Raw genomic sequence first — 12,239 nt, 5'->3', positions numbered from 1 at the left:
AGGCGGGCCAAGGGGCACACGGCAGGGGTGGGGCGGGGAGGCTTGAGGTGTCCCGTCCGGCGTCTGCGGGGGGCCTGATCCTCATCCTCATCCCGATCCCTACCCCCGGCGTGTGGCTGGAGCGCGGTGCGCGCAGGGCCGCCCCTTCTCGGATGTACGCGCGCCTTGGGCAGCTCCGTAATAGGACGTAAGAGGTGGGCTCTCCGCTCTGGACACCCTCCCAGCGTGGTTAAAGTTAAGTGCGAACCCCAGAGACTGAAGTGTTGCAGCTGCTGGGAGAGGTGCGGCCGTCTGCGGCGACCGGCGCGCGGACCCCCGGGCCCCTCCGCCCATCCCGGTGTGTGGGCTTGATGCCCGGGAGAGACGCTCCCTGTCCGGCTCTGGTGGTGCCTAGGAGGAAGCACGCTGCAGTCCCCGTGCCCGCGAGTTTTGACCCGGTATTCTCTTAAAAATGGGGTGACGGCAATGCTGTGCTAGCGTTGTCATGGGTTTTAGTTCTATTTAATGATGCTAAACTGAGCCCAGATAAAGTGGTGTAGGGTGTCTGTGTTGCGGCATTGATTAAAAACTTGCCTTTGCAATTTGTGTTATACATTACTCAGAGGTCAGAGGAGCTGATGGGTTTTTTTGTGCTAGTGTTTTTTGCCTTAGACTGGGATTAATTTACATATGGACAATGACATAAATTAAAGTCCAAAGCTCAACACGTGTGTCCAGTTATTTTTTAGTTTGTTACATAGCATCCTTTGTGGGACAAAGGGTAATCCTCTGCAACACAAACCTTACTGATGATTTTTAGAAAAGAGCATTTTTGTTTTGGTTTTTGTGGTCTGAGTATCATCACTTCCTGAGAACAGATCATCTGTTTGCACTCTTTGCACTCATAGCTAATACCATAATCATGCAATCGTCTTTGAACTTGAGAATTACAATATGCTGAGAAAACCCATGTGTACTAACTTAAAAAAACTTGCCAATGCAGGTAGAAGTGCAGCACCATTACAAGGCAGTTGCTATCATATGGGTGATGGCTTGACTAGTCGGTATGTCTTTTGTTATTGGGTTTTTTTCAACATAATAATACATAAAAAAGAAGCATGCCAAGATCACATCACAGACCTGTGAAACAGTTGAACATCCAGTCATTGCACCAAATGCAAAAGGATGTTATTATTTCAGACTCCGTATATGCCTAAAACTTACTTTTCACAGAAATAGTGTGGTTTTACTTTCGTACTGATGCCCTGTAACAGTCTTTTTTCTAGTGTAGTACAGGTACTTCTTTGTTGGCGTCGGTGAGACAGTTTTGCCTGCTCCATCCCTTCAGGTCTTAGGTGTCATAGGCCTTACCTCCTTAAGTGTGACCTAGGAAGACAGAGCAGTTGAAAAAAAGGGTGTTTGCCTGTGGTTAAACAGTTATAAATTGATGTGTGCTCATGGAAAGCAATGTCTAACAAATGTTAAGCTGGTTTGATGAACCATAGACTAGTGCTGCTGCCAAGACAAGCAGCCCTGTTGCTGCCAAGAGAACAACCTGTCCTGCTACGTCATACCTTTGCAGACATGGGAAACTGGATGGTGTACTAGAGGGAATTTGTTCAGTTGAAAACAAACATTCTTCCCCACACTCTTTACAGAACTGTTTTTCAGCTGCGGTCCTTTTCCAGTATAGTTCTCTAAGAACTCTGCAAACACCTGTTCCAGAAGAAAGTTCAGGGGAAGAAGTCGGGGCAAGACAGGATTGTGTCTTCTGGCAGCACTGACCACTGAAGGTGTTCAGCCAGCCAGAGCCTCGGGGTTGGTTTCTTGGCAGCAATGGGGGTATGGATGGCTAAATTAACCTTTGTAGTTTCACTCTGATCTTTTCTGGAGAAAATCAAGTGCTACCTAGTCCTTTTCAGTGCTAAGTCAGCTAGGATGGCTTAAACAGCCTTTACACTAGTTTTAATGCCTTCAGAATAATCTGTACAAGAGGAAGAGTCTGTGTGTGGTCTGTGCTGCTCGTCCCCACAAAAAGGGAGTGGTGAATTATACATTGAATATTACACTGCTGAGACTAGATTCATAGAAGAATCTTTGAAGATACTCTTTGTTATAACTCTTCATGAACTTTTAAAAACATCTTTCTTCTCAGGATGTCACTTGTTTCTTTTTTAATGACTTTGTTTTACCACCACAGCCTCTGTTTGCCTAGTCTTTTTTATACTGTTAGTCCTTGAGCTAGTGATTGTGCTTTTCTTTAAGAACTTGGATGATATTAATATTTTTAGAACTGGGTCTCTCAAAGTTCTTTCCAAATGATTAAAATACGGTGAAAGGTAAAGTAAATTTAAATTTACAATGTGGCATATAAATTGCAGTTTTTTTGGTAGCATTAGAACAAAAGGTTGAGATTCTGACTGTAGCTTTGCAAAAAGAAAAATAATTGACAAAAGGACAGAAAATAAATCTTCTCTATAATTGGTATTTCTTAATATGACAGCTGCCTTCTTTGTTGCTGAGTTAAGAGTTTTTCACTGTCTTCTGTTCTTGACAGAAAAAAGGAAGAGCTGAATATGAAAGTATTGGTTATTGGCCTTGGAGGGTAAGTATGACAAAATTAAATTTCCTCTACAGCTTAAGACTGGTCTTCCTTCCAGAATGAAGTGATATAATTTCTATTTCTGAATATAAATGTTTTTGAAATTGGATTACAAATACAATATATAATTGTATGATTTTAAAGCATGTAATTCTTAACAAATTGTTCTGTCTCTGTTGGAGGTCTCAGGTACAGGTGTCTCTAGCCTCTTTCTTGGCACTGCTAGATTTACTGTCTGAAAGCTGTTGGAACATGCGAAAAAATTTCTATAGGTAGAGAGTATTTAATGTGAATAAACTTTTGGGGAGGGGGTTGTATTGTTTCTTTGCATATAACAATATAGAAATGTATGTGTGTGTATGTTTAAAAGATTGATTTTTGTCTCAATTAAGTTTTTACGATGTTTTCTAACAGCGTAACAAATGGGGGGAAAACAACGCTAGCAGAAAAGCTTAAGAAAATGCTTCCCAACTGTGATATAATCTCTCAAGATGACTTCTTTAAGGTAACAGTGTTGATGGAAAGATCTGATAAGGCTTGAGTAGATTTTAGTATAATTTCTTCTTTTTTCAGTTCTCTTGATGAGCTTTTAAAATTGATGCTGCTTAAAATAATGTTAACTTCATGAGAAGGAGAAATAAAATTTCAATTACTGGGGTAATTGAAGTCTCAGTGGCCAAACCACTGAGTAAACTCGGAAAAAAGAAGCTTACTGTCTTCTTTGCTACCCTTTTAAAATAAGGAGTGCATGTATGTTGGATGCATTTTTCAAGATCCCTTGTGCTAATGAATTTAGTAGTTCTGTGTTAAGCAGTAAGTAGTTCTTTGTCTCCAAAATCAAAGCAGAAAAGCAGCTTGTGTGTTGATGTTGGAGGTCTTTGTTAAGGAGGATGAAGGAGCTCTTATTTCTTAAGTAAAGCTCTAATGAACTTAAGTCATATGTTTTGGAGTATCTGTTGTTCTGGATTAAATAAAGTTTTTGTATTTTAACAGTTGTATACAGCAGTTTAATGGTGAAGATAAATTATATTAATTGGGGTAAAAAAGTGTATAATCCTGTGTTTATTAGTGAAGTGTATATATCTGTGACAGTGATCATAAAAGCAGCCTTGAAAAAATTCAATTTTTTTCCCCTTCAGCCGGAGTCTGAAGTAGAAACAGATGAACGTGGATTTAAGCTGTATGATGGTCAGTAACTTTGATGCATTGCTTTTGAACATTGTACTGAAATTCTGTTGTGCTGAGCTTCCAACACTTCTTCCCCTACATCCCCTGCCTTTCTTCCCCTCTAAGCAAGGCACTAAACAAAAGGTTGTTTCAGAGAACTCCTTTGCTCAGTTTCCTTCAGCTCACTGAGAAAACTTGCTTAACTAGTAAATAGCTCAGTCTAGTGCTTAATCTTTCCTTTTCTCTTTTTAATCTTTTCCTCTGCTTCTTCACTTGTATCTGGTGCAGTAGCAAATGGTATGGTTCAGTTAAGTCTTAGCTTGCAGCACTGGCGTAAGTTTAACCTCATCACTTTCTATGTAATGGATTTTTTTTTCACTTTGCCAAGGAACTCATGGGATATCACTACTGAGTTTTCCAACTCAGTCAAAAATGGCGTCTTAACCTGACACCTTTATTTCATTTCAGATCTCACATAAAGAACAAATGGTTTTAAGTTCACGATTAATGCTGGTTCAATGTGTCAATTTAGTCTTATAAACTTGTAGATCCAGATCCACTTTAGGCCAGTGCTTTGATTCAGGTTATATTTAGTTGTGAACGGTTGCTTAGTGGCTAAATTCTTGGTGATCACAAAATACATTACCCAAGACATTGGTCAGACCCTTCAATTGTATCTGAAAAATGATGCTTATGAGCTATGCAGTCTTTGGCTCAACTTGTAGGCTTCATGAAAGTGGAATGTGGAACTGGAGAGATAAATTGGACATTCTGGCTCAAATATCGAGATTTAATGCTGCTCTTAAAAGCTTTTTGAAAATGTGTTTGCTTTTATGTTTCAGTACTTAATATATTCTTGTGTATCTACAGACAAAACCAGGTGTTATATTGTGCTATTTTTCTTTGTGTGCTGTGCTCCTTTAAATCCACTTGTGCCCACCTTCCATATACCTGAACCTCATAAAAACCTGAAATAAAAAATGTTGAGCATCCAATCCATCTATGACAAATGACACAAGGGTGGAGGTCTCCGGGTAAGTAAGTTTTTACAAGTTTTGTGGAAGAGAACAGTCCCTGCAGTTTCTGTTATGAAGCAAAAAGCTGTGAAGTGAGTTCACACAATTTTGGGTGCCATGAAGTTCAGAGAAACTACAGCCAGCAGAAATACCCCAGTCCTCGTGCAAGCTTTGGTTTCAGAAAATCATCAACTGCCAACTTAGGACTACTAATATGCATGAACTGAACTTCCTTTAAACTTATATATGGATTATTTGATTCTTACTGATTAACTGAAGGGTCCTTAAGGGCTCTTTTTTTTTCTTTTATTCTCTGTGTTTAAGGGATGTCTATCTTTCTGTTTTCATCTAGCACTTGATGCCCTCTATATGGATGAAATGGTGACAAAGATTCGCAATTGGAAAAAAAGCCCAACAAGCTCAGGGGTTGTGACAGAAGAGCCACAGAGTGCATGTGACAATCAGAAAAATGTTTATATTTTGATTGTTGAAGGCTTTCTGCTTTACAATTATGAGTAAGCAGTAATATGTAACCTGGTGTATTAAAACTGCCCTAAAATGGAGGAGGGAACTAAATATGTTGTTATCTTAGGCCACTTAATGAACTTTGGAACAGAAGATATTTTTTGACCCTTCCTTATGAAGAGTGCAAAAGGAGAAGGAGGTAAGATTATTCAGTTGTTGTTTAACGAGGATCACTGTACCCCCTGAACTGTAGCAGTCCTTTTGTACTAGCTTTTCTTTGGTGCTTGCCAAATGTAAGCATCTGTCATCTGTTTTAGATTTGTTTGGTTTGGTTTTTATTTTAGAGCACAGGGATATCAAAGTGCTTTACAAACACTAAATGCTTTACAAATGCTTTACAAACACTAAAAAGAGAATTTTTTGTCCTGATAAACTATTTTGATTACTGGTTGTGTATTTGAGTTAAACCATGTTTAAAACGAGAAGCAATTAAAAAAATACAAAGCAGTCTTATTCTTGGTTGAATACGGTTACATGACGATAAATAATGATGTTCATGTGTGGTTTTACTGTATGGTTTGTTTAGACACAAGTTGTACTGTGTTTCTGATTTAGATTATTGAGCCAGTGTCTGACTTGTCTCCAAATTAGGAGCAGTACTCTATGTTTGGAGCAATACATGTGCATGAAGTCAGAAAATCTACTGGCTGAGTGAAAAAATTCTCTATTCAGCTGGCTTTGTTTTCTCACTAGACTCACCTTTAAAGGAGTTTAGTGTCCAGAATGGAAGTGACTAGACTCAAAAACCAGTAATTTAAAGCTTGAGAAATCTATATACCTAATAAAAAGAAAACCAGCATTTTTTGTAACAGTTTCAATACAGCGTAATTTATATGTAACACCTTTTAAAATTAAAAAACCCCAACCTTTTACCTTATCTTCTTAAATGTGGTTTGATAGGCAGAAATAGGTAAGATAGCAAAAATTTGTATCACAGATTGAATTAAAACAAAGGAGCCTCCTTTGTTCCAACAGTTACGTAAACTGCCAGCCCTTATTTTTTTATTTTGAATAAAAGGTGTTATTAAACCAGCTGACAGTAGGGGAAGATGTAAAACTTGTATGGAAAAGCAGATATATTTTTGTGTAGCACCAGAGTCTATGAGCCAGCAGATACACCGGGGTACTTCGATGGACACGTGTGGCCTATGTATCTGAAATATAAAAATGAATTGGAAGAGAATGCAAGTATGCAAATTGGTATGGTATCCTTAATTTTAAACTTATAAAATGCTTAAGTGTGGCACTTGTGCAGTTTTCATTGAGATGTGGGGTTTTATAAATGGAACAAAATTTTCCTGAGATGTTTTTGTAGCACTTAGTAGATTTTGACTGTTTTGTTGGTTTATATTGCAAGTCTATTGGAGTTTTGTTTTTGCTTTTTAATAATGAAAATTATGACAGTAAAAAATAGAAATGTTCTAATCACTAAATAAGTCCACTTAACAAGATAGCTTGTTAAGACAACACATGTATGTGTAAATAGGAAGCTTCTGAGATGACAGCTGATGCAGTGGCAGAATTCTTCAGAACCAAATTGATATCCTGATTGAAGTCCTGTAATAAACTGAAGATACTTTCTAGATGCTGACTATACATAGTGTAGTCACCAGTTTTGCATGAGAAGTATCAAAGCTGGTCCAGCTGGTAGGGCACTGCCATGAGCTTGTGTCATGTTCAGCTTTTGGACTGCCTCCTTCTGGAGGGGGGACTAGAGGGAAGGGAAGCTGGGTGGCTGCTTCATCCACACACTGCTTCTCACTGTGGAGTGAGAATGGAACTGTGCTGTTCCCTGACTTGTTCAAACACTGATGCTGAGGAACCTGAAGTCTTCCACTGCACAGAAACCTTTCTGCTGAATTACCCCATTGGTCTGCTGTCCTAACATTATTACTATTACCCTTGTGGAGACTTCTATACCACAAAAAATTCCACATGAATTATTAATTAGAATACTTTTCCATTATGTTATTTTTTAACATGTAAAATGAATTTGTGAAAAAAGAAAAGGGGAGATGCTGTTCTTGGTTTTTATTTTTTCATCTTTTCTGATGGCATCTATAGGAATCCTGAAGACTTTGACAATTAGTATTACAGATAGCTGGCACAAAACTCATGAAAACTTTTTCTTTCATCTTCCTCAGTTTATTTGGATGGAACAAAATCCCAAGAGGAGCTTTTATCCTATTTGTATAGTGATATAATGCAGGAATTAAACAAGCTGAGGGAAGAAAGTAAGTAATGCTACTGGAAATTGAGTCTGCATATCCCATTCCATGTTAACAAGAAGCTAACCTTTTATGTGAAAATACTACAAGGATTGTATATATTATATCTCTTTATGTATTACAGTCCCATGTTTGCCCATTACTCCGAGTCAATCTAAATTATAATTGAGTTCCTTGAAATGGGATGTTCTAAAATAACAGTTGAATCCACAATTACCTAATGATAAAATAACAATAAGATAGGGGGAACAGAAGGAATATGGGGTAAAACATCAATGAAAACAAATGTGTTGATAGTATTAGTTTCTAATGTACAGGGATGTCACTTGAAAACACTACAAGTTAAATGTGTACTTTTTATTTATTTTAGATCAGCAGGTCACAGCATGATAATGTAGAAAGCCTGGGTTCCATTTGATACGAATTGAAAACCCCAAGACTGTCATATTTGGCAAGCCACCCAACTGAGCAAATGTTATGTGCACGACCATAATGCTAGTTCATACAACACAAGTGTTTTTGTAGTAACTATTAACTCTGTAAGTCTCAGATACTGTTTAGTAGGATCAACAGTGCATTCTTTAGAATTCCTTTAATCAGTCATGCTTTGGCTTTAAATCTCATTGATTGGGTACATTTTAAAGAACATAAAGATTTTTATCTACATAACTAAACTATAAAGATGCAGTTCTGTTGGATTAATAAGCATACTTGAACATGGATGTTTGCAGTTTGAAATGATCATATAGGAATGACAGTGATTGCCTCTAATATTTTTAGGAGCTTATAATCACTGATATATACATGGTTAGAAGAACTAACTGTGTAACTTAAGAGTGATTAAGTTGTTATGCTGCCTTTTCAGTAATGGTATACATCATAGCTGAACTTAGACTTGCTAAATACCTCTCTGGTGTTTGCAAAGCAATTTCTATGTTGTGTATTGTTTGGGGCAGTTGGGAATGGGTATTAAAAATATTAAAACAAACCTGAAGAGAAGTCAGATTATTGGAAAAAGATGGGGGAATATGATGTCGTAGAGAATGCAGATGCATCATTAACAAAATATAATGCATATATTGTGCAGATTGATGATTGGGATGGCACAGACTACTAGACAATAAATGCATGTTTCAGGGGGGAGGAAGGAAGAAGGAATTCACATTAGTACTCATAGCTCAGGTTGAAACTGAAATAATTAAAATGTTCAGAAAGCAGATATGCTAAACAAATATGAAAGCTTTGTTATAGAATTTGTGTACATACATTTAGGTAAATTAGGAAATTGGGTAGTTGGGTTATATGTTGTTGCTGAGTAATTTCTTAACTCATATTTGCTATACAATATCTTACATTTTTATCAGCTGGAATAAAAATAAAGCTACAGACATGAAAAGCAAGGGATGGACTATGTTACTATATGACAGCTGAACTGATCAGTGATTAAAATGTAATGCTTTATTGTAACAGTATTGAGTCAATATATAAGAAAAAGGTGTTATCAGGTTAGAGCTGTGTTTAGGTGTGTTTAAGACAAAGTGATTCCAAATATAATTTATTATTATTATTATTATTATTTTGTACTAAAAATATTTCATGTTGGATTTGCTCATATGCTGTGATGGACTGTCTAACTTTAAACTGTATTTTTATTTTTATTTCCCTTTGGAAAGGATATAACTAGGAGAGCTTAGCTAAGACCTGGATGGTCGTGTGGGGCTGTCCTTGGCTAGCCACCAGGTGCTCCCTAAGCTGCTCTATTGCTTCCTTTCCTCAACTAGACAAGGGAAAAAAATACAATTAATAGCTCATGAGTCAGGATAAGGACAGGAAGATTGCTCAGCAATCACAGGCACAGGCACAACAGATTTGGCTTGGGGAAAATATTTTATTTTATTGCCAATCAAATCAGAGTAGGATAATAAGAAATATGAACAAATCTTAAAACACCTTCCCCCTGCCCCTCCCTACTTCCTGGGCTTGACTTCCCTCATGAGTTCTCTACTTCCTCTCTCCCAGCAGTGCAGGGGGATGGGGAATGGGGGTTGTGGTCTGCTCATGGGGTATTGTCTCTGCCACTCCTTCCTCCTTGCAGTCTTCTGCTGCTCCAGAGTGGTGTCCTACCCACCAGAGCAGTCTTCCACATCTAGCTGCTCTGGCATGCTTATTCAGAGGAAGTAATGAACAATGGTATCACCCAAGTTTGCGGATCATATGAAGCTTTCTGAAGTAGTCCAACATTGGTGCAGTGGCAAGGAGTTCAGTTGTGTGAGATCCTCCCCTAGGCAAAAGTGATAGATGAGCACATGGCACTGAACTTGTACTTCAGCAGCTTGTAATAAGAGCTCAGGGCAGAGAGCTTTCACAATTCTTCTGTAACCATACCACATTTTGGAGTCCCATCAAATTTTTTTTTTTTTTTTTTGCAAAAAAAGCAGGTGGTGCTCCTTTGCTCCTGTGTAAGACTGGTGGACCCAGATTTTCAGTGCTGGGCAGTTGCAGTTTCTATATTTAGAGGGACTCCATTGTGGAGTTAAAAGAAGGGCAGCTGATCAAGGAAATGAAGAAGCTGCTTTGTGAGGAGAGACTGAAAATCCTGGGACCCTTCACTGTGGAAAGGGGAAGACTGAGGGGGAAAGGGGTTTACAAAATCTTGAAAGCTGTGAGTCAAATGGATGCAGAATTAGTATTCACCAAATGGTACAAATACTAGTCTGGGCGGCACTTCTTCATTTGAAACAGATTGACCAATTATATTAAGGTGATATTTCACACAGATAAAGATGATATTTCATGCAGCAGACACTGAGTTTCTAAGCTGTAATGCCATAGGAGGCAGATAGTACCAGCAAGTTCAAAGGAGATTTTGAAGATTCATTGATACCTCACCCATAAGAAATAGTAAAAGAAGCAAGCAGGGCTATACCATTGTAGAAAATGACCAGGCTCACCTGGTGTACCTAAATTCTGTGCTCTTGCCAGTTACTACAGCAACTCTGTGGGAAAAAATAGTCACAGAATATGCGATCATTGAGTCCAACCCCAGGAGTCACACTATGTGCCTGAGAGTGTCATCCAAGTGCGTCTTGGAATCTTGTCAGGCTTAGTGCTGTGACCACTTCCCTGGGGCCACTGTTCCAGCACCCAACCACCCTCTGGGTGAAGAATTTTTTTCTAATATCCAACCTAAACCTCCCCTGATGCAACTTCAGGCCATTCCTTGGGGCCAGTCACTGGTGACCACAGAGATCAGAGCCCACCCCTCCTCTTCCCCTCATAAGGAAGCTGTAGACTGCCACGAGGCCTCCCCTCAGTCTCCTCTTTTCCAGGCTGAACACACCAAGAGACCTCAGCCACTCCTTATACAACTTCCCCTCAAGGCCCTTCACCAGCTTTGCTGCCCTCCTTTGGACACTCTCTAATGGTTTAATATCTTTCTTATATTGTGGTGCCCAAAACTGCCACAATATTCAAGGTGAGGCCCCACCAGTGCAGAGCAGAGCGGGACAATCCCCTCCGTTGCACGGGCTGCCTATGTTTTGCCTGATGCCCCCTAGGACAGGGTTGGCCCTCTTGGCTGCCAGGGCACTGCTGACTCATATTAAGCATGCCTTTGACCAGGACCCCCAGGTCCGTTTCCTTGGCACTGCTTTCCAGCATCTCATTCCCCAGAACATCCAAGGTTGCCCCATCCCATGTGCAGAATCCAGCGCTTCCCCTTGTTGAACTTCATATGGTCAGTGATTGCCAAATCCTCTTATTTGTTGAGGTCTCTCTGCAGGGCCTCTCTGCCTTTCAGGGAGTGAACAGCTCCTCCCAATTTTGTGTCATCTGCAAATTTGCTTAGCATGCCTTCCAGTTCTGTGTCCAAGTCATTTATGAAGATGTTGAAGAGCTCAGGGCCTGAGATGGAGCCCTGTGGAACCCCACTAGTGACAGGTCAGCAGTCTGATGTTACCCCAGTCACTATTACTCTCTGTGCTTGACTCGTGAGCCAATTGCTCACACACCACATGATGTGTTTATCCAGCTGTGGGCTGGATATTTTGTCCAGAAGGATCCTGTGAGAGACAGTATTGAAAGCTTTACTTTCCAAAAGATTACATCAACTGGCTTCCCCTGATCAACTGGGTGGATTATCTTATCATAAAAGGAACGCAGGTTTGATAAGACTATGTTGTCTTTCATGTGTTTTTCAATACCTCCCAGAATAATCTTCTCCATAAATTTATCAGGCACTGAAGTGAGAATGAACTTCTGTTTGGGAGATAAAAATATTTCGAGTGCCCTTACAAAAACTTAGAGAACTTCCCTGCAACGTTGGCATGTTGGCAGAATGCTTTTGCTTTAAAGGTAGTACAGGAAAACTCTAGTTTGCCCTTGGCAAATGCAGTTTGATTGCCAGGGTTGTGCTAGCTATGAAGTGGCTGGGGAGAGCTGCATGATAGGAGCCTGTGGTTCTTTAGTATTGTCACCTCCTGCTGGCAGCAATTTCAGGCTGTCACAGCTGAAAGAAAGCTTTGCTAAGTGTCTTGCATATGTTCAGAAACACTGTAGCAATAGAAGTGGTGTTGTTCTATAGAAGGCAAATGGCTTATGTAAAAGGAGTGCAGAAATGTCAGTATGTGACTAGTTTGATATTTAGGGGATTTCCTCATGTCAAAATAACAGAGAGAACATGACAATGTACTAGTCATAAACACTGATGTAGCAAGTACAAAT

General features: G+C 39.3%; 1 protein-coding gene across 7 annotated transcripts; it reads left to right on the top strand.

The window, feature by feature from the left end:
• Window positions 1-11: 11 nt before the first annotated feature.
• NMRK1 (nicotinamide riboside kinase 1) lies at window positions 12-10,628 on the top strand. 7 transcript variants are annotated; one of them, XM_027662964.1, is made up of 9 exons: window positions 17-194; window positions 2,537-2,584; window positions 2,996-3,086; window positions 3,721-3,769; window positions 5,117-5,279; window positions 5,357-5,428; window positions 6,380-6,489; window positions 7,434-7,523; window positions 9,953-10,625. In XM_027662964.1, exons 2-9 carry the CDS (start codon window positions 2,556-2,558, stop codon window positions 10,030-10,032), a joined length of 684 nt encoding a protein of 227 aa, XP_027518765.1. In that variant the 5' UTR covers window positions 17-194; window positions 2,537-2,555; the 3' UTR covers window positions 10,033-10,625. The 7 variants fall into 7 exon arrangements, with proteins under 7 accessions (XP_027518763.1, XP_027518765.1, XP_027518769.1 ...); XM_027662963.1 differs by lacking the exon at window positions 17-194 and adding an exon at window positions 325-437; XM_027662967.1 differs by lacking the exon at window positions 17-194 and adding an exon at window positions 1,801-1,821.
• The last annotated feature ends 1,611 nt before the right edge of the window (window positions 10,629-12,239 follow it).

Source organism: Corapipo altera, unplaced genomic scaffold, assembly GCF_003945725.1.
Source record: "Corapipo altera isolate COAL_440 unplaced genomic scaffold, ASM394572v1 61167, whole genome shotgun sequence".
Classification (NCBI taxonomy): Eukaryota; Metazoa; Chordata; class Aves; order Passeriformes; family Pipridae; genus Corapipo; species Corapipo altera.
This window is presented reverse-complemented; position numbering and strand designations above follow the sequence as displayed.

Excerpts from the sequence above, each read along its gene's own strand:
- NMRK1 (XM_027662962.1), top strand. The coding sequence starts at position 351 with ATGCCCGGGAGAGACGCTCCCTGTCCGGCTCTGGTGGTGCCTAGGAGG. Across the intron at positions 3,770-5,116 it reads TGGATTTAAGCTGTATGATG|CACTTGATGCCCTCTATATG; the intron begins GTCAGTAACTTT and ends GTTTTCATCTAG. Across the intron at positions 7,524-9,952 it reads AAACAAGCTGAGGGAAGAAA|CAGGTGGTGCTCCTTTGCTC; the intron begins GTAAGTAATGCT and ends TTGCAAAAAAAG.